The 23,327-nt window shown below is 36.0% G+C and overlaps 1 protein-coding gene across 1 annotated transcript; it reads right to left on the bottom strand.

Moving 5' to 3' along the window:
- Positions 1–337: 337 nt before the first annotated feature.
- Positions 338–17,679, bottom strand: zgc:172136 (uncharacterized protein LOC566376 homolog). Its single transcript, XM_058796972.1, has 14 exons — positions 17,553–17,679; positions 12,184–12,383; positions 11,866–11,956; positions 9,106–9,185; positions 8,741–8,817; positions 7,829–8,024; positions 7,311–7,466; positions 6,547–6,612; positions 5,042–5,110; positions 4,671–4,845; positions 3,353–3,622; positions 2,804–2,935; positions 1,999–2,066; positions 338–1,920 (listed from the first exon to the last, which is right to left on the bottom strand). The coding sequence occupies exons 2-14, from the start codon at positions 12,259–12,261 to the stop codon at positions 1,669–1,671; spliced, it is 1,710 nt and encodes a 569-aa protein (XP_058652955.1). The 5' UTR covers positions 12,262–12,383; positions 17,553–17,679; the 3' UTR covers positions 338–1,668.
- Between the last annotated feature and the right edge of the window lie 5,648 nt (positions 17,680–23,327).

Here is a 23,327-nt window from a genome sequence, read left to right as displayed (position 1 = left end):
TGTTATATTAATACAATGCGTTATTTACATATTTCGCCTGAAAAGTCTTTGCAAGTCTGAATAAAATGCTGTTTAAACATTTTTTTTTGTTTTGTTTTATTTTTGACGTTTCTGCTATTCTTACTTTTCTCCTCATCAGAAATCCTCGGTTATAACTCACTTGGTCTCCTCCGATGTTGGAAAGAGACTATTAATGATTCGAATTATTGATTTGGGACCTGTTTGAACTGATCGAACGAATCAAACAGTTCTTAAAGGGATAGTTCAACCACAAATGAAAATTCTATCATCTTCATCTATGTAATGAAAAACACATACACATATTGTACTACTGAATTTAACACCAGCTATGTTTATTCATACTATTCATTCTTATAGTTTTTTCCTTTCACTGAAAGGAACACATATATGGGCATACTTTTTAATACGATGTGTGTTTACAATACATAGGCATTACACCCACCATTATGTACACAACCTCTGAGAGCTTGATGTGAGTTTTGTAATTATCGAAATCAAAAGAGCTGAACAAAACAAACATAATCTGTATACAGCGAACGAGTCTTTGTTCTTATTGTTCATTTAAAAGTTCATCACAGTTCGACATTACTTGTGTAGTAAAGAACTATGTGATATTATATTAAACCAGTGGTTAGATCTCATAAAAAAAAAAAAAACATACATAGAATATTTTGGTTTGACTTGTTAACCTTTGTTCCAATCCTGATTGCAGGTTTAAGCGGGTTCACACATGCTTTGTAACTTGGGAACAAGAGTATTGTCTGTACACAATTATTGTTTGAAACAGGAGAACAAGTGGTGCATATTCAGTGTGTTTCATGACCAAAAATATCTCCAAAGACAGTGAATGTGAATTCTTGTATCATATTTGATATGATTAACCACTGCACTATTGTACATGGCTGAATAAGTTGATGTATTGTCATTAGAAATGTAACTGTGTGATCTCAAACATTAAATGGAACTCCAAGTTAAAAGTCTTTGTTTAAAGGAATGTATGGCATTTTATTGTAGGAGTACAAGACATGTTTTTGTTTTCTTAGTGGATTTTCTGATAGCTTCTGTCTGTATTCATAATGTAATTCTGAGAATGTTCCTCCAAGTTTGACATTCTTAAGCCATTTTAGAGCAAATGTGAAATTCAGAGGTCCAACGTTTCCTTCCCTAAACAAACTTTGTAGCATAACATGTTACATCATGTCCTAACTAGGTGTGAACCAACAGGTAATTTGTCTGTCCACAAAGAATGAGAAAATGTTTCGTTTTGATGTTTAATATACAGTTCAGCCATGCAGAACAGGATTTGGACCAATGAAAGTTCACTGTGGGCGGGGCCTCTTGTTGCTTATTGTAGTCACAGCCGGTTAGAATTTACTTGGAAGAGAAGGTTTTATCAAATCATTTTATCAAGGACACGGTTTTAGTGTATAGTAATGCCTGACTCTTCTAAGATTATTCATTAACACGTTCTGTAGAAAGTTCTGCATGTTGTATGATCTGTAAAACAACCCACAATTGTTCATATTGTCCTGCTGTTGAACAGCATAGAATCACATCTGAGCGTTGGTTGAGCTTTAACAAAATTCCTGATGAAAATGTGTCCTGTTAGTGCTTCAGACAACAGGAAGCTGTGGTCTTCTCAGTTTCTTAAAGGACAAGCTCCAGCGGCTGGTTATCATCCAGCAGATCCAGAGATAGGCAGTTCGTGGAGCGTTGGACACAGAATGAAGTACTGTCTGGACACAGGCTGGTTGGGGAATGTGGAAGCCCAAACGTGTAGCTGACGGAGGTGTCTGGAACCGATGCCGTTCCCAGAGGGAGAAGAGGGGAATACAGTCGCACGTCATCCAGGCTCAGACTGTAGCGGTCGGCTGGGTTACGAGACTTCTGATTTAAAACCTGTAATGGATAATGAGCAATTAGTGACATGATGAAGGAATGAAAAGAGAAAGATTGGAGAAGACAGAGACGGCAAACCTGTTTCATGCTGTCTGGATCATAATGGTCCACTTGATCGTTGCCTGTAACTGAACTCATTTGTAGACCTGGAAACAGACGTTACAGTAAACAGGATCAGATTTATATTCTCATCAGAGTCTGCAGGCAAATATTGATTTACTGTATTTCAAAATTGTCAAAAAAAAAATTGCATTTATGTTTTAAGGCCTAATACAATATTTCGACACATTGATTTTTGGTCCCATCTGTTTACATTCAATTTATACTCTGCTGTTTAAAGTTTAGGAAAGTAATTAATACTTTTATTGAGAAAATATGCATTAAATTGATCAAAATTGACAGTTAAGGCTTACATTTAAAAAAAAAAAAAATTATATATATATATATATATATATATATATATATATATATAAATTTCTTTAGCAATCAACAATTTTTGATCAAGTAAATTCAGCCTTGGTGAGCGCTTGTTTTAGAAGTCTTTCAAAAACATTAATAACAAAAAAAAACATTAATTGCATGACAATTGCTAAATCAATCACATCATGATCATAATAAATATTTATATATAATTTAAATATAATAATCTTGCACCAGTCGCTCACTTGCCATAGTGGTATGCATGCACTTTCTCCATTATTTACACATTTACCATGCTTTTAGAAACTTTTTTTTTTTTTTATGTTCTGCAACAATGAAAAATAATAAATTAAATAATTAGATACAAATGAATCAGAAACAGATCAAATAATGTAGATCAGATTTCAGATTGGATGTATCAGATTAGAATTGTTTAAAAGTCTAAAAAGTCCTAAATCATCACCTTTAAATTCAGTGTCTGATTGGATGGTGGGACAGTCAACGGACACGCCCTCCAGCAGGTCAGCCAATCGCAAGATATCCACAGGGTCGTCCACAGAGACCTCCCCGGGCTCCTTCACCACATCCTGCAAATCTACATTCAGATTTCATCACAAACAGTCCATCATGGGTTAATCTGTGCTTAACCTTGTCGTAAATCTAACGTGTTGTGACAAAAGATTTTGTCTTTCACTGTCACTGCGAGTGTGACATTTTGCAAGTCAAGCTGGCTGAACAAATAGACTAAATCACTTCAGAACAACCCCTACAGCTTTATCTGTCTTTCCAGCACTACATATGCAAGGCATCCCAGCAATGCCTATCTGTCAGCAGACCATGTCAAATTGATGAGCGTGACATTTTATACTGTTGCAAAACAACTGCACAAGAATTCAAGCCCAGCAAATGAAATGTGAATCAGTTGGCAGATGAGTTCAGAGAAATGTTGATTATAAATGTAGTTGTATATATTTTTTAATACTGATTATGACTAAAGTTGTTTGACCCTCACCTTCCTCCTGCCACTCATCTTCATCAGTCCGAGCTTTGCTGCCTGTGTCGATGCCAGAGGTGTGTGAGGAGCCGTGACTGACAGCAGAGATGAAAGACTTTTCCTTCTCCTCCATGGAAACCATATCTACAGAGACGCTGTTTTGCCTGGTGTCCGCCTCAATGCCAGAGCTGCTGGTGGAGTGTCGAGACAGACGAGGACTGCCCTCGCTGCATGGCTGATCCAGGTCTAGCTCATCACTGATGTACGATTCGCGGTACCTCTTCTTCTCTGGATCCAAAAGGGAGAAAAAAATATTATTTAATCAAAAACAGCCTGACATGAAAGGGGAACCAATATGAAAAGGGAAAAAAATAATAAATTATATTTTTCAATAGGGTGACCACGTCTCTGTTTTCCGGGGACAGTCCTGGTTTCAGTGTCTAACAAGTAGTAATTACTGTATACATTATACAGTTTGTGAACATATTAAATTCAATTAGAAAATACATGTTTAATACAATTTTATTTATCTAATTTATAAGTTTTTTTAAAGTCAGAATTTTGTTATCTTACTGTTTTGAACTCCTTGAAGGGTTAGTATTTACTATTTTTCATCATGCGATTTGCTGAATTGTATGATTTAAATATTACTTAATAATAATTAAGCATTATAATCTTATAGAAACCCAAAACACAAATACAAAAATGCATTGTCCCCATTTTTAGCTTTATAGGCAACAACAAGAGAGATATCAATTATATTTTGACCACTCAACTGGGAAATGCCCCCAGTTTCTATTTTAGAAATCTGGTCACCTTATTTTTCCATTCAATTCAGGTATATTTGTATATTAGGGCTTTTCGCAATCCAAAAATAGAAAGCACCTTCATAAAAAATGCTTTATTCAAATATTGCTATCATGAAGCCAGAGGTGACTGTTTCAAATAAAAAGAATATGAGAAAACAGTTTATTCTTTTATACTCTATTTCCTTGGCATTGTCACCTCTATTTAGTGTTAAAGAAAATGAACTACTATATAACTATTTTCCAAGACCGTTAAGATTGTTTTATGACATTATTTTCCTGAAATTTCTTTCTCAAGTACTCATTACTATAATCAAAATAAATCTGCACATTACTGAGAAATGGAAAAGAAAATAAAGGCATCATTATAAGTACTTGCTTACATAAAAATTTTATCTTTTGTGAGATCTCTGAAGTCAATAAACTAACGGGCTATATTAGAAGCAACTCCACTGAGAAGGAAAAAAAAAAAATCATACTACAAAAGCAAGCATGAAGGGCCTGTAGATGAATATTGTGTGGACACACACCCTCTGTCTCCTCCAGCTGCCGCAGGTGTTTGAGCGCAGGTTGCAAACTGAGGTACAATCGGTGACAGGAACTTAAATGCAGCAGAAGATGTCGGGAACGAAAAGCCGAACCCGTGTAGTACACCAACTTCCTTGCTGAGGGCAAACCATCCGGCTGGATCTCAAACTTCTTCCCCTGTGCAGAGAGCAGAACACAGAACCTCTGTATTTGTAAAAAGTAACTTTTAATGTCAGAGCAGGTGTTCAAGCACCACAATTCAAATCACATCGAGGAGTTCAGATAAATCAACCAAAAATCACTTGAAATAAGGGAGAAACAGTGAGGTCTGGTGTGATCTAATATTGTAACAAGCAATAACATTAAATGTTACCAGAAAGGTGAGCCGTCCCACGTGAAACCAGGGAAAGTCATACAGCAGATCACGCACATTGTTCACCTCCTGCAAATAAAAGAAACAAGGCCTCTGTCACATGAAAAGGGTCAAGTCAGAAGAATGGGATTTGTTAGAAAATTAAATGGCTCAGATTCCGATTCCATTAAATGGTTCAGGTTCCTTTTAAGAAAGCCAAATAATATAACTTATTACTTTTAAGAAAGCCTAATTATATATATTTTTTAAATACAGCATTTAGATTTTTTTATAATAATTGTTATATTAATATGTGTCCCTGGACCACTAAACCAGTCTTAAGTCGCTGGGGTATATTTGTAGCAATAGCCAAAAATACATTGTATGGGTCAAAATGATCAATTTTTCTTTTATGCCAAAAATCATTAGGATATTAAGTAAAGATCATGTTCCATGAAGATATTTTGGAAATTTCTTACTGTAAATGTATCAAAACTTAATTTTTGATTAGTAATATGCATTGCTAAGAACTTCATTTAGACAAATTTAAAGGCGATTTTCTCAATATTTCGATTTTTTTGCACCCTCAGATTCCAGATTTTCAAATAGTTGTATCTCAGCCAAATATTGTCCGATCCTAATAAACCATACATCAATGGAAAGCTTATTTATTCAGATTTCAGATGATGTATAAATCTCAATTTCGAAAAATTGACACTTACGACTGGTTTTGTCGTCCAGGGTCACAATAGTAATTGTATTAGATAACAAATATTACTATTTATATAAGAAAAAACTAAGTATACATAACATTTTTATAGAATTTTCTCATTTATTTTATTACAAATAACACAGTTCATTGCAACCCAAATTATTCAGTAGAGGCAGTTTTTCAAAAATGGAACTAACATTTAGATCTCCTAACCCTACTTGCTACAAAACCCACTTCCACAGATCATTTGTTAGATCATTTGTAATATAAGCTTATTTGGCAGTGTGAGAAAGGAGTAATATATAAATCCTGTTTTTTTTATCAAAGCAAAAGGGGAGCCCATTTAAGGTTGGGGTCGGGGCCTCACCACACTGGGTCTTTGATCTCTTAGACACAGGGCCCTTAGTTTAATCCGACCCCAGATGCTTTAACGGGCAGATCAGAGGACTCAGGGGAAAGGCATGCACTCCAAATCCCTGTTTATGGACTGAACCGTCTAATATATGCATTCCAGTCAGGCCTATCTGGAGAGCTCTATCATTGTGATTGGCACCGGCTCAAAGAGAAAACACAGGACTGCACTGAATCACAGAATGATGCACAATGAAGTAGGCCATTCACATGTGCTTTGCAGCGAAAAGCAATCAGAAGTCCATCATTTTCAATAAGGGCCAGTGATTTCAGGTGATGTGCAACAACTACTGTTGAGATGTTGCTGTGTCCAATTTTTTGCACCGCAGCAATTTATATACAAGAAGAGTTTTTCCCTGTTTTAGTGGCAAGAAAAATGCCTCACGCATTCACAAACACACACCTGATACACTTGCATTCCTCGTAGAGTGAGTCCAAGGAGCGCTGAACCTTTCTCTTCTTTCTTGTCCTACAGGAAAAAGACACAGGCTTAGTAACACACTTTTTTAATGAATGATATACATAGATAGATAGATAGATAGATAGATAGATAGATAGATAGATAGATAGATAGATAGATAGATAGATAGATAGATAAATTCTCGTCTGAAATTTTTGCACGTTAAAAAATAAAGACCTCATGTTTTGTAAATCTTGTTTACACACTGCCTCCAAAATATTCGTCCGTCATAAAAAATTCGGATCAGATTCGATTTTCTGCGTTTTCGCATCTTTAGCAAGCATTGTGATAGGAAAGGATGACGAATACGAAAAAACACATACAAAAATTTCGGAGTCAGTGTGCAAGGACCTTAAGAGTTTGTCTTTTTGGTGTTCATTTTTTAAAGAAGTCTCTTATGCTTACCAAGGTTGCATTTATTTGATCAAATACTCAGTAAAATAGTAAAATTGAAAAATTACAACAATTTCTTTTTATTTTCTGTCACAAGATCCTTCAGTGATCATTCTAGCATTGGTTGAGCTGCTGTTATAATATCACTCAATCAAGCAGACTGCAGTTCCATCATGTGCCAGTAGTAGTGCAGAGTTTACTTCACCTTTAACTTCTACTTTGATGAAAACATTTTCAAAACCTCCCTACATTCCACAGCTGAGAATGTCTTGACCTATAGCAAGACATTCTGATTACCATGCATGACCACTGACCTTCTGTAGGCGATAAAAGGTGACTGGGACATCCTCCAGACGGCAGGATTCTCTGATAAAGAGCAGGATAGCGTCACGCAAGGGCATCCCCCACAGCTCTTTATGAACCTTGGGCCCGTGACACAGCAGGTAGTCAATGCCACGCTTTGCAATTATCTATGAGAGCAGACACGGGTCATGCATGATTATGAAAGGACTGTGGGCTCTCACTGTGCTTTATTAGATTTACAAAAAATTTAATCAAACCCCTGCTGTAAAAACACAACAAGAATGCTGGTTTGGTGCTTTTCAAAAAATTCTAGTCAATCAGCATGGTCTTTCCAGATAAGCTGGTTGTCCAAGAAAGTCAAGAAAGTTAAAAACCCTGGTAAAGACTATAGCATACCAGCATCCAAATACCACAAATACTGGACTTTTCAATTTAAACCAAATCTTTATATGATTAAAAACAAAGTAAGCACCTCTTGCTTGGATGCAAATCTATGTGTTGTATTTTCTACACTCTAATGAAGATTTACCCAGGGTGGAAAGTATTCTTTGGGTTGGAAATACACAGCGTGTCCCTGACTGTGGCTTTCTGAGGGGTGGTCAGAGTGATCGGCCTGTAGAGCGAATCCTGCCAGCTGGAAATACACTTCCTCCTGCTGTCGGCATTCTGAGCGGAGGACACGTTCCCGCAGATCATAGTAGTACAGTTTTCTTGCTTTACACTCACTGAGAACACAGAAAAAGAGTATGAAAAAGAGCATGAGAAAAATAAACTAGACATCAAATATAAATGTCTTAGCAAGAATTATGTTCTATTTATAATAAATCCTGTTCTTTTGAACTTTCTATTTATTAAATGTTTAGTTCACCCAAAAATGAAATTCTGTCATTACTCACCCTCATGTCGTTCCAAACCTGTAAGACCTTCGGTCATCTTCGGAACACAAATTAAGATATTTTTGACAAAATCGGAGAGCTTTCTGACCCTCCATAGACAGCAATGTAACTGAAATGTTCTCAGACCCAGAAACATAGTAAGGACATTGTAAAAATAGTCCATGGAGGGTCATAAAGCTCTCGGATTTCATCAAAAATATCTTAATTTGTGTTCCGAAGATGAACAAAGGTCTTGTAATTAATGACAGAATTTTCATTTTGGGGTCAACTCAGTCTCTCTTCAAAATCCTTCATTTCCCACATTTAATAAAACCTAAAGTTAGGCTGAGTTTCATTATAAGCAGTTTTCAGTTACACCCCACCCAGATGAGGGAGGAAAATTCTTCCTAATAAAAACAGCTTTCAAAGACATGCCACATAAAAACCAGATCACAAGCCCACTCAAACTGGCCTCACCCCCTGGTGGATTAAAACTAATGAAGGAAAGAGGCCAAGGAGAGGGTTCCTCCCTTCAAACGTTCGGGAATCTCTGGCCTGTTTCTTACCAGATGAGTCTGCCGTTCTCCACATAGTACTGGACCTTCAGACAGAGCAGGGGAGGGATTGACCTCCTCTGTGACCCCTGCCGAGAGAAAGAACAGGCTTGACTAGGTTACTGTGGCAACCCCCTCATTATGAAGTCACTCCCACATCCCGACCGGCCTACTAGTGTTTATCTTCATACTGTAACCGCCCTGATGACCACAGGCAACACGGAGCACATGGTACAGTGATACTGTGATGGAATCAGTAGAATCACTACACTATTTATATTTCTATGATTATCTCATTGATGAACCATGGTATTTACAGATATGTAAAAGAACACAATGGTACTTCTGATAATGATGGAGGACTGTGTTATGCTCACCTTCCCTGAGTCCTGTTTCCACTCCTTAGGAAAGTACTTGGCAAGTTTCTCTTCCAAGTCCAGAAAGATGTGCTCATTGTCTAAAACAGCCCAGAAAGGACACACAGGAAACAAGCGTAAATGCTTTCGGCATGCAAACAATGGCATCAAGAATTCATGCATGAAATCTGCCCAACAATGACCTCAATTAGGGAGACGGCTGGAATGAAAAGACCCGTTGAGCCATTGGTGAACGCAGGGCTCGGTATGCAACAACCCCAACCGCAGACAAAACTTACCCCAATAAAAACTAGCAGTCTCATGCCAGAGTGGCTGCGATTGCAAAAGAATTCTAGCGCTTTGAGTAAATCGTGTAAACACTTCTAAAAAGGAGCTTGTGCAAGAATGGAATTAAGATGGTTTAAATAAATGTCACAATGGAAAAATGAAAGAAGATTTAGCTAAGACCAATAAATAGATGTTATTTTCAAAAGTGTTTAGAAACAATGTTTCAAGCATATCCTTTTCATTCAAGTGGTCCATGTGATTTATTTCATTTGCCGACGTGACCTCTTTAGTATTTGTATGCAAAGTAGTGGTACACACATAGATTATCGTATGTTTGAGTAGACACTGACATGTACAATATCAATGTACTGTCAGCATCAAAAATGCAAATCATTACACTTTACACTAAATTTCACATACCGTTATTTAAAAATATTTTTAGAATTTATATAAAGAACATTATTATTAGGGTTAGGATTATTATTACTTCATATATTTTTATATAAGACATCATTCATATTTATACTCTATTATATTCATATATATAGTCTATATACACTACTGGTCAAAAGTAAGATTTTTTTATGTTTTTAAAAGAAGTCTCTTATGCTCACAAAGGCTGCATTTATTTGATTAAAAATATATAGTAAAATTATAATACTGTGAAATATTACTGCAATTTGAAATAAGTGTATTGAATTTGAATATATTTTATAATGTAATTTATCACAATGAGTACTCCAGTTTACAGTTTTACATGATCCTTAAGAAATCATTCTAATATACTGATTTGTGGCTCAAGAAACATTGCTTTTCGTGCACACTTGAGTTAAGAAATAAAATGTAAAAAAATTTGATAAAAAAAAAAAACATTTATTTTTATTATAATGTTGAAAACAGTTGTGCTGCTTAATATTTTTGTGGAAACCATGATACATTTTTTCAGGATTCTTTAATGAATAGAAAGTTCAAAATAACAGGATTTATTTGAAATAGGATTTTTTTTTTACATTGTTTTGATTACTTTTGATGAATTTAATGTACCCTTGCTGGATAAAGGTTTTTTTTTTTTTTAAATCATATTTCCTCTCAACTTCTGAATGGTAGTGTATTACAGTTTATACAAAAATATTAAGCAGAAAAAACTCTTTTCATCTGTTTATTTATGGGTAGTTGACAAATAAAAATTGGACTGTGTCCTATGGTGTGACATAGCAAAAATGTAGGGAAAAAAAACTTAACATACAAATAACATGAGAAAAATGTATTTTCATTCTTAGAGTTACAAATAGCATGAGAGAGTTTTATCTTCAATGTTAGAGTTTTGTAGTACAATAGTACATTTTTGCTGTCACACCATAGGACACATTGATATGTCAACTACCCATATACAGTGATAATTTATAAATGATAATGAAAATTTTTAATAATGAAGTAATTCATATTAAGTTTTAGATGCTGTCAGAATGTTTATATTGTATGTTTCAGTATCTATACAAACACAGAAAAATGTATGTGAACACTTTGTTAACACTTTATGTTGTTTTTACAAGCATAAGTTCACATTCTGTTCAGTTTATCCATCCTTTATCATTGCTAACTCCGCATCACTACCTCCCTCACTGAATGACTCAAACTCTTTCTGACTCACTCTTTATCCAAGGTTCATGACGAGAAGGTTGTGACCCTGCTAAACGCTCAGCCAATATCAATTGCTCTCTCCCGCTGCCTCTCTGCACTGAAGTGGTGAATCATGGTGAATTCCAGGCTTAACAAAGTTAATATAGCTCAATTCCAAGCCTCAGGGGTCACCAGCCCTCAAATACACAAAAACAAAGACACTCTTGTCCAAGAGGAGAGTGACACAAAATCGTAAAAAGGTATTCAAGTGAAGAAGAAACTGGAATGAGGCTTGAGGTTGAAAAGGAGAGCAAAAAAAGACTGAGCGAACAAACTCTTCTTAATAGAGAGAGTCTGATTGGCAAATATTAGATGCTACATTAGATTTAAATGGATTTAATTCATATTTCCCTGGGAATAAACGCAAGTTTGTGTCTTTGCAGATTATGTCATTCAGGTGCAGTTCATACATTGCTTGAACTGGCAAACAACCAAGGCCTTGAGCTGTAAGCATTTGCATTTGAAAGTCTTCAGTGAAAAACAAATAAAGCAACTGAAATGTGGTTACAATTTCCATTTACAGTAGATACAAAAACACGCAATTTGAGATTCACATACACTCTCAAAAAAAAAAGGTTCTTTCGCATCTATGGTTCCATGAAGAACCTTCTACACATTCATGGAACCTTTACATTGCACAAAAGGTTTTTATAGTGGAAAAGGTTCTATAGATTATTATAATGTTCTTTACACTAAGAAAACAATGGTTCTTTTAAGAACGGTTCACTGAAAAATTCTCTGGTGAACCAAAACAGATTCTGCAAATCCCCCTGTTGCAAGGGTTCACTGTAATTGGGAAGAATCAATTCTTACTTTTGACTAAAGTTAATCCAAAGTAGTGCAGCTCTTTAACCCTGAGAAGCTCACAGACACGATGAAACACATCTTGGCCCGTTGCTTTCAGCTTGGAGAAAAAGAAAAACAGATTTGGCAATGAATCGGGTACAAAAATATGATAAAATGAATTCTGATTCTAAATGTTTGCATTCAAGTCAATAAACACACATCTGCATGTTTTATATACTGTATATTACAATATAAAGTACAGCCTTAAGCATGTTATTGCTTTTTTTTGTCATTTGTCATTGCTGCAAATCACAATATGAAATATTACAAGAGCTGAATATTTACCCCCACTGTGATGTCCAATGTCTCCTTGGTGGGAAGGAGGACACATACTGTCCTCTCTTGTTTGGTGGGGACAGACATGGCCTATGAAAGATCATCCACATACACACATGCGTACACACACGTATAGTCACACACTCACACTGGCCTCTTTCTCTTCAAGATGCTTTGCCTAAAGGTATTGGCTCCTTCATTTTGAATATCTGCAAAAGAACACAAACAAACCAGACTCTTCTTAAATGTAAGTCTATAGGATTTTATGCCCATTTTATCATCTGCAAGGTGGAAATCATATGCTTCAAAAGTAATAGCACACCTCTCTTCAACAAACTTTATGATATTAGATATCATTCATGTCAAAAATACAAATGGGTGTGACAATTTATGAAACGACCTTAAGTGTGAGCCATTGTAACAGTGTTGGTTGCCTTTGTAAACTAACTATATAATAATTGAAGAATGAAGAATAATTAGTTCTATGCTGAAATATCTGCTAATGTTCTTTTCTCATATTTTAAAACACAAAACAAGGCTAAAAAAGAAACACTGGGGTAATTAAAATGTCTAGACTGTCCAGAAATGTTGATGACGTCTGTGATGGAATATGAGGTTTTATCCTGCTCTCATATTTCATGCAAACTTGTCCCCCAGTTCAATCATGCAATAAAAGCTCATTACATTGCACAATCTGCCCAGTTGAGTCAGATTATATAAACATGCAATTATGTAATAATGAAATTAATACTAAACAATGAACCTTGCAAATCTTGTGGTAAATTTTAATGGGGCGATCTTATCGCGTTTGTGGAACTTCACTTTTGCTATAATGTAGATAAGCTCACCTGTGAAAACATCACAGGCCACAGCTGCATTACTCACAATTTTTGATAAATTTCACCTGCTGTATGTTTTCACTGAACTGAGATACCTCAAAATTGTCCTGTTGATACAAAACTAACCCTATAATTTGTCATTTTACACCCATTCTGCTGTACAGTGACCCCAAAAATGTATTTGGGCACTTAAGTCACACTTAAAATGCATGACTGTAAATTCAATTTTTGTAATTAATTACTTTTAACCAAAAATGATTTTCACACAGGTGTACTAGCACAGTACCCTCACCCTCAGGCTATCCAAAATGGTATCCAAGTGAATGGGTGCCGTCAGAATGAGAGTCCAAACAGCTGATAAAAACATCACAGTAATCCACAATCAATCCATATGACTTAATCCACACGACACCAGTCCATCGATTAACTTCTTATGAAGTGCAAAGCTGCATGTTTGTAATAAACAATATATAGACAGTTTTGTTCATAAGCAATGGTTTAAAGTTAAAAATGTCCTAATGATGGATTTGTTTCTTACAAACATGCATCCTTACACTTCATAAATGAATTGTTGGACTGGAGTCGTGTGGATTATTGTGATGTTTTTATCAGCTGTTTGGTCTCTCTTTCTAACGACACTCATTCTTCACTGCAGAGGATCCACTGGTGAGTATGATGCAATGCTAAATTTATCCGAATCTGTTAATACATTTTGAATAGCCAGAGGGGGAGTGAACTATTTTGGGTGAACTATTCCTTTAACATTTAACAACCACAAGTGGTGGATTTAATTTTTTACGTTCAAATACCATATGTATTGTAAATGTTTCCATTAATCTCTCTATATTAATTAGCTATTGGCTGTAATTATGCCGTTTCTCTCTCACACTGGGTTTACAGGGGTGTGTTTAAGTTCAGGTGATTCAGAGCCACAGTGATGTCAGTCCACACCTGTGAATCAAGACACAAACTCTTTAACAACTGTTAACCTCTACAGCCTCAGGGGAATCATGCCGCTAGCTGAAGACTCAGATATGATGATAAAGGTAGAGTTCATCCAAAAATGAAGATCCTGTTGTGTTGTTACAAACCTGTTTGACTTGTTTCTTCTATGGAACACTACAGGAGATGTTAGGCAGCAAGTCAATGACAGTCACGTTTCGTTTTATTGCATTTTTTTCATACAATGACAATGAAGGTTGACCAAAGTTGTCATTCTGTCTTTTGTGCTCCACAGAAGAATCATCACTTATTGGGAACAACAGCAGAAACAAACACTAAGTGAACTACACACTTCTAATGATTTCATTTTAAAGATGTAATGAAGCAAAATACAACAGACATGAACTGTATACAGGCCAATATAACATCCAACCCAATAATTCAGCCAATGTCTAGTCGTTTTGAGATTTTTTTGATCAATTAACAGAAGCATTATTTCTCCCTTCATGGCATGCAGTGCAAAGCATTACTTAATTTGTTTCATGCTTCCAAGACTATCTCAATCTTCTCACATTTTTGAAAAAGCCTAATCTAAACTAACCAACAAACAGCTAACCATAGTGCCATTTTAAAATCAGAAACCAGACAAACAATGTCCAATACTTCAAACAAAACCAATTGTGTAAGTCTGAATGCCATAAAACCCAAGCAGTTAACAGTTGTAAGAGAACAACACTGGCCTTGAATGATCATCTGGGCATCATTATTTTTGAGCCCTGATATATTTACATCTCATTTGCTATAATTCAATTCCAACTCTATCATACATATTAGCATTAAATTGGCACCAGACATTGTCAAACTGCTCATAATTTATTTAGAGAGATGTCAAGAAACTCATAAACAACCAACAAGAAGCAAAAGAAATTCAATGGCAGTTTAACACTTCAAGCCAACTCAAAACCCACAGTCCTGTTTGTTCAGCCTGAAAGTGAATGAGACCTGAACACCTCCACAAACAATCCCAGGAGGAAGTTTGCCAGAGAGAGGGTTTGCCAGCGACCACATCTCCCGACAGATCTTCAGGTGGTACAACTCTCTGCCGGGTGGGATTTATGGGGGTTTATCTTTAAATCAATTAATCAGATTAAATCTGACCCGTCTGGAGACCTCTGCTCTGGATCAGTCTAGATCTGAGGGGGCAAGTGCAAGACCTCTTAAAGAAACAGTTCAGCCAAAAATGAAACTTCTGTCATCATTTACTTACCCTCATGTTGAGCAAAACCAAGATTATTGTTAAAAACATTTTTGTTAAATGAAATAAAGCAATAAAAGAAAAACCTAGAGAATTAGAAATGCCTTGGCAACTAACTGAAGCACTAAAAATTACTTGCTAGAAATAAATAACTGAAATAAAGTGAATAAAAGAAACCTAATGAAAATGACAAAATTACTCAAATTAAAAAGAAAACGGAAAATATATAAATAATAATAATAATAATAATACAAGCTACAATAGTATAATAATACCAAAATTGTAACACAAAAGCAGAAATTATAAGGACTGCTTGTCACGGTTTTAAATTTAATTACAAGCTTCATTTTCAGTCTTCATAAAAGGATGCAGAAGCCCCATAAAGTATCATATCAACTAAAGTATCGATTTTGTGTAAGACACAGAATATTAAGTCATTATGCACTGATAAACTTTCCCTCCAGTGCTGTTAACCACTGTGATCAAATGACTGAATCAATGATCTGAACACAAGAACCAAATCCATCAATTTGTGAATGAATCATTCAGAATGGGTTTGTGAACCAGATGAAACAAATTCAAAATATTAACTGACAATATCCAACTTAAAAAGTATGATACTTCTTCCGTTAACAATAATGAAGTTTAGTTAATAACTGTCTGTCCATCACACAAAGATATCGTAAGACTTACATTAAAAAGCCAACAAGTCATTTAGGCTTTATTTATAATCATGCTGGATTCTTGCATTCGAGCTTAATTGTAGCTGCAAGAAAGAAGACCACAAAAAAACTATTTTTTCTATGGGGGAAAAAAGAAATAAGCAGTTTTGGAACAACTGGGTGAATAAATGAAGACAGAATTTTCTCTAAGTTTGATTTGATTAATTTTTTTTGAATGTTTAGTTGGTCTGGCTGAAAAGTGTCACTCCAAAACAAATCAAATTTTCAGGCACACACGCCTCTCTGAGAACAACAATTGTAAATCAATCTTCTAGCATGCATTCTTCAGACTGGAAAAGCCACTTACTCTGTACGGACAGATAAAGGAGGATCACTAGAGCCTTCGAAGCAAGAACAAATCTTCAGCACAAACACATCAACAGACTACAGCTATGTGCTTAAGGAGTTTTCCTTCCTATGTCACAATTCCAACACCTCTGAAGACATGCAAATAGCACTGTGTGTGTCAATTATAGGACAATTCCAGTGAAAACAGATTCAGATAAGCCTTGGGGTAACAGGTATGATGAGCTTGTTTGTTAAGGAAAAATTGAGACCAATGATGGTGCATCCACGCATAAAGCAGGAACTTCAAGCGAAATGAGGTTCCTACAAGACGGCACCTTGAGTTGTTGCACAATGCCAATCACAAGGCTTTACCAACTGCTAAGATCTGAGAACAAGTCAAAAGCCGGTTTTCCACCCACCTGTGGCTGTGAAAAAACACTCATCATCTTGTCATGAACCATCATACCTCTCTGCCCGTTGAATGTGCATTCAAGTTTAGACCTGTCAGAGGGTGAGTCTGTTATATCCGCAATTAAATTCCAACTGCTTTCCTTTCTGTACCGTTCACACAGCCACAAAGTTCAATTCAGCTATGTTTAATATGATTAAAGACCACATATTTTTCATCTATGATCAATATTTTGCAGTCTGTGCATTAAATCCAGTTCATTGTCTGTACTGGTGTCCTCATACACCATTATCTCGCTGTTTATATGAAGAAACAACCTGCAGAACAACTTCATGGGTGGGAAAGTAACTAGAAGTTTAAATATCAGTCTAATTTCAAGATTTAGAATAGATATATCACTGTTAATGTAATTCTGTAATTCTGTTAATGACTAATGAAAAGTTAGCCAAAGGTTTTGAACTGGTTTTATATTGTCAACAACAGTTTGGTGGCAGTTCAACTGTAACTACTGAACAAAGAAAAAAATGCTTAAAATGCAAAAATGATCAGAGAATTAAGCTTAATGGTGGAATATTTCAAAACAAATTGCAAATAGAAAAAAATGCTTAATAATTGTATTATTTGTATGAGGTCAAATCAACTTTAATGACGAGAAGAGAATTGCAAAACATGCAAAAACGACCATGAATTAATTAATTACTTGACAAAATATTGCAGTAGGAAAGCAACAAACAAATTACAGGACCCAATATGAATGAAGGACCCAAAGTGTGATTTGTTAAGATAGTCTTATAACTGTAGATAAATTTATTCTGTACACCTCCTGAACTATAACCACCACTCTCCAGAACATATTAATGCAACTACTGCATTAGACTTTCAAATATAAATAAATGCTCTTAAAAGGTGAAAAATGCACTTACCGGTAATTAAAATCCCGAGTCTACGTTTGTTTTGAAGTTTGATGCTGTTGTAGTAGAGCTCACATAAACACAGACTCGCGCTCACTGACTGGCTGACTGATGAGAGAATTGGAGCTGTGGATCGGACTGAACCAAATTACTACTGCGAGGGGGGCGGTTGCAGTACACCGCACAGACAACTTACACATTTCTACTAATTTTAATACGTAGCATTTGTCAGCGTCAACAGTCAATGCACAATACAACTGAAATAGCGAGGGCAAACTGAAAAACTTTGGCTGTCCGTGGTAAAAACCTATATAAACAAAATCCCCCCCCGCCGCCAAATTCATGAATATGTATGACCCTCCTTTTAACTGATATACAACAACAACAGTCTGCGTGTGTAATGTGTTAGATGTGTCTAATTATGCGTTGCGGTGATGAAAGAATACAGTAAAGTTTTGTATAAAGTGTAAAATGCATTAATTGCTCCAGGTTTTACAGCAAGCTTGTTTACTGGTCATGCAGGCCAAAAATGTACCATGAATAAAACTGCTTTCACCTGAAAACGTATTTGATCATCGGACTATTACTCTTTTTATTCAGTGAAACTGTGGGAACATGTAGCCATCACTGTCAAACAAACAATTTCATAAAAAATTTACAAGGACGATGAAACCTATTCATAATTCTTATACAAGGAAAGAAAGAAAGAAAGAAAAGAATGAAAGCTAACAAAGATTTTGTAATCTTATTATAGTCATAAATATAATAAACTTTTATGACTATAATAAGATTTTATGACTATTTTATTACTATAATCAGAAGTTACAACCTGGCAAGGATCCTAAAACCTTCTTTCCACAGTCATAAAACAAAGAAGAAGAAAAAAAAAGAAAGAACATGGAACCTTCTCAAATAAATACGTAAATAAAAATATAAATAAAGAAAGTTAGCACGGATCTCATAGCCATCTTATTGTTGATAGTTGTCTTGTCATAAAATGAATTATTTTTTTGTGTATGACTAATTAGCTCACAATCCTGAAACCTTCTTACCACAGTCATAAAAAATAAATAAAATCAAAGATCATGAAACCTTGTGCCATAATACAGTAAATAAATAAATAAATGAAACTTTACATTGATTTAAGGAAAGCTCATAATTTTAAAACAGGTACAGGTACTGTACCAAGGTCACAGAAATTAGTAGGGATGCTAGGGACCCTACCATGTTCGTAGATTTTTGTTGGACGAATGAAAATATGGATATTTTACTTGTAAATATCATTCTTTTTTCACTTATTTCAGTTAATGTCAAAACTAGCGAGCTAAGCCAGTAGTAATCCTAACAGTGTCGTAAAAACCTGCGAAGACGCGAAAAGCAAGGAACAGGTCCGATTGATTCATATTAGTGACTGCGATCATTCAGTTCAAACGATTCACTAGCAAAAAACAGACATCACACACATCATCAACACATCCCTTCTCACAGGCACTTTCCCCACTGCTCAAAAAACCTACATTAAACACTTCTCTTATAGAAAACTACAGACCCATCTCTCTCCTTCCATTCATAGCGAAAACACTTGTTTTCAACCAGGTATCATTGTTTCTTTCACAGAACAACAAACTGGACGCTAAGCAGTCAGGTTTCAGGAGTGGCCATTCAACTGAGACTGCGCTACTCTCAGTCACTGAAGCCTAGAGAATTGCAAAAGCTGATTCTAAATCATCAGTTTTCATTCTGCTGGATCTATCTGCCGCGTTTGACACTGTCAATCATCAGATCCTACTGTCCACTCTCTCATCACTGGGACTCCACTTCACTGATTTGAATCCTTTCTCACTGGTAGGTCTTTCAGGGTGGCCTGGGGAGGGGAGGTATCCACAGCACATCAACTGGTGACTGGGGTTCCTCAGGGATCAGTTCTTGGACCCCTCCTCTTCTCCACATACACTACATCACTGGGTCCCATCATAAAGGCACATGGCTTCTCCTACCATTGCTACGCTGATGACACACAGCTCTATCTCTCTTTTCAACCAGATGATCCAACGGTAGCTGCATGGATCTCAGCCTGGCGGACATCTCGGCATGGATGAAAGAACATCACCTACAGCTCAACCTGGCAAAGACTGAGCTTCTTGTCTTCCCTGCCACTCCAGCTCTACAGCATGATTTCACCATCCAGCTTGGTACTTCTCCAATTACCCCATCAACTTCGATCTTGGTGTAATCTTTGATGACCAGCTGACCTTCAAAGATCACATCGCAAAGACTGCTCGATCTTGCAGGTTTGCATTACACAACATCAGAAAGATCAGACCCTTTCTAACAGAGCATGCTGCACAACTTCTTGTCCAGACCCATGTCATTTCTAGGCTGGACTACTGTAATGCTCTTCTGGCTGGACCATCAAGCACAATCAAACCTCTACAAATGATTCAGAATGCAGCGGCACGACTGGTCTTCCACGAGCCCAAAAGAGCCCAAGTTACACTTCTCTATCTCCTTGCAATGACTACCAGTTGCAGCTCGCATCAAGTTCAAGACATTGATGCTTGCATATAGAACAGCCACAGAGAGGCTCAAAATCACTCTCCAGAACATTCTCGTTCACCATTCCTGGCTGGTGGAATGATCTTCCCACCCCTATCCGGAATGCTGGATCCCTGTCAACCTTCAAGCAACAGCTGAAAACTCATCTCATCCTAAATTTAAAAAACAAACAAACAAAAACCTTTGTCTTTCTCTTTATTTATTCCTTCCCTTTCTAGCTTGTACTTATTTGAACAATGCCTAAGACTTGGTATTACGAGCACTTCCTCTGTCTGTTTGCCTCTTTAAGATTAATCGCTTTATGTATTCCCCAATTGTAAGTCGCTTTGGATAAAAACGTCTGCAAAATGACTAAATGTAAAAATGACAATGCAAATTTTCAAATTATTGATTTAAAAAAGCATGTATAATGATGTGTGAAACTGAGCTTTTCGAAACTCGAAGTTTCGAAGCGCTCCAACTGAATCGAATATTGAAAATAATTTGACTCAGACTGGGACTTTGAAGCAAGTTCGTGAATCTTTTGATTAAGAACGGGACATCGGTGTGGGTCCACAAATCATTGGTCTTAGATTGGGTGATTTATCGCCAATCATTTGATTCAGATCGGGACTTCGGAGTGTGTACTGCGAGTCTTTTTTTTTTCTGATTTCTTTTTTTTTTTTTGTTAAATGGTTTTATTATTGTAAATGTGTGGAAACCAATTTTATTTTATTTTTTACAGTTTTACTATAAATACCATGGCTTAACTATGTTTAGTGGACACAAAACCAAATTTGGTTATTTTGTGGTTACCATTGTTTAACTATTGTACCATGTTTGTTTTTTCACCTTAAAAGGTAGGGTAGGCAATTTTGGAAAGGCTAGCGATAGCAAGTTTGCTTTGAAAGCAAGTTTACCACCCTCCCTGCGTAATCACTCTGCATAGCCACACCTCCCCCAAAACACATGAATGCACCAGGCAGACCAGAGATAACCTGCAACGCGATGAGAGACGGCGTCGGTGTCAGATTACCTAATGTCTCATTTACCAGTGACATTACATTAAAGTACAAAGTGCATAATAATACAATAACAGTGCCTTTCATTCTCGATGGAACGTGCTGATGACGTATCATGTCTGCACAAACAGGGTGCGCAGAGGTATGCAAATACATATTTGACAGGCAGGCAGGGCAGCCAATCGTAATGTTCGGACCGAACATTTTGATTGGGCAAAGTTTTTTGGGTCCTACTCCTTCCACAGGCAATATAAATACATATAAACACATTTAGACCACTAAACTTAACGAATGCTATCGAGATGTGAAGAGACTTTCAACCCCATAACAAAAAATGTTTCTGAACCAAATCACTTACCTTGCCTTTAAGAGTACATAAGATGGATATAGAGATGCAGTTTTCACTGCTTTAGGCTTAACAGAACTTTGGATAGTTTCAATATACTTGGCTTGATCAGAAAATGTGAAATTTAGCTAGCACAAAACAAATTACTTTTACTTTCTTAAATTCTCTTTTTGAGTATTCAAATAATCAAAAAAAAAAAAAAAAAAAATTTAGTAGGGATGCTATGACATGTTCCTGCCAATATCCAGTGACTACTAAATTGACCCTAGCAATAATTTAGTAGTAGTAGCAACTACGTTATTTTGGCGGAAATAATGATATTTTCCATTTAGGTATGGTGAGTGTGCTGCAGTATAGGCTCATGAATGAACTGCCAGCTGTGTGCCAGTGTGTTGTTCAACATATACAAAACCATGCAGTAATGAGAGATCATCCTCACATTTATTCTGCATTCCTTGTTCTTAACTTCTGCAGGCTTTCCTCTTCTTTGGGCAAAAACAATGAAGTCTCTGGACCCGCCTGGGTCAGATTAAATCCATACCAATCAGATTACTAATCAAGCTCAGCATTAACCTGTCTGAGATTACACTAATTCAGGGCAGCAGAGACCACCACCATCCCGCAATTAACCACTCAAATGTCTGATCATAATGCAGAATTATCAAATCAAACAATTATAGTTAAATCAAACAGTGATTTGGCAAATAAAACATTTAAATGACTGTGATATTTCAGCATGAAAACAGGAGTGTATGATGAGCCGTGCTGTTTGTGTTTGTGTGGGGTGATTAAGGGTCTGTTAAGGGTCATGACAGGCCATTAGGGATTATCTTCTGCTTCCATTGTGCCAAAAAGTTGTCCGCTGTCTTGCCAATTTCAGCCTCTTAAGAGTCTCCAGGAAAATAGCTGTGTGTTGTTTTCAACCGCTGACCCCTGCTGTGATCATATTCGCATAACCTTCGATCCCTGGCTTTTTCTCTGCCCGGACCGCATGGCATCATCCCACAGAGGCGGCCTGGAGAACTGGGGGTGATGCTGGATAACAGGCTGCTTTCATTCAAGTCTTTAAGGTTTCCATGGTGACCCCACATTCCAAAGATCAGCTGGTTTCAAGAGGCCACATGCAGCAAAACACTAGGAGCTAAATAGAGGGGGAAAACATTTCTATTATACAGGATCATTCCATGCACTATAATAAAAACAAATTGTTAGACTAAACAAATAAGATTTGGATAGATTTTTAGATTTGATAATTCACTATAATGTTTTTAATAGCAATGAAATCCCACCTTTTTAATTCCAGCTACTGGAATTAATTAATTACATTCCAATCAACTTATTTCAGCTACTTGATGTGTAAAAACAAATAAAAAGAAAATTATAACTAAATACATTAAAAATGTCAATAAAATCATTAAAAAGATTAAATATTAAAATTAATTCAAAATATTAATACAAACTATAATAGTATCTAAGTTAAGTGTAATATGAAATGCATCAAGTTTACCAGCATATGCCTTTCATTTGGAGATCTAGTAAACAGTGCCATCTAGAGAAGAAAATGTGCCAATGACCCAACATGCAACTCTTTTTCATACAAGGACAGTTCATGGAAAGACCAAAAATACAATAAAAGTACCATAAAAGTGGTGTGTTTTATAATAAGTATTATATTATCCTGTATTAATGTGCCTTACACAATGCTTTTGTATGACTTCAAATACTCGTGATATAGCACACAAGTCATCACTTGAAATCAAGTCAAATGTGGAAGATAAAAAAAATTACAAAATGGGACAATTAAATTTACAATTGTGAAATTGTAATTACCTACCATTATGGAAATAGCCTTCCACAGGTTTGGAAGTACTCCTTTAATTTAAA

Source organism: Onychostoma macrolepis, chromosome 13 (assembly GCF_012432095.1).
Source record: "Onychostoma macrolepis isolate SWU-2019 chromosome 13, ASM1243209v1, whole genome shotgun sequence".
In the NCBI taxonomy this organism is placed as follows: domain Eukaryota; kingdom Metazoa; phylum Chordata; class Actinopteri; order Cypriniformes; family Cyprinidae; genus Onychostoma; species Onychostoma macrolepis.
Note: the sequence above shows the minus strand (reverse complement) of the source record. Positions and strands in the feature narration are given on the sequence as shown.

Coding starts and splice junctions, on each gene's coding strand:
- zgc:172136 (XM_058796972.1), bottom strand. CDS start 12,261: ATGTCTGTCCCCACCAAACAAGAGAGGACAGTATGTGTCCTCCTTCCC. Junction 5,111..6,546: donor GAGGAATGCAAGTGTATCAG/GTGTGTGTTTGT, acceptor TTTTATTTGCAG/GAGGTGAACAATGTGCGTGA. Junction 4,846..5,041: donor TGGGACGGCTCACCTTTCTG/GTAACATTTAAT, acceptor CTCTCTGCACAG/GGGAAGAAGTTTGAGATCCA.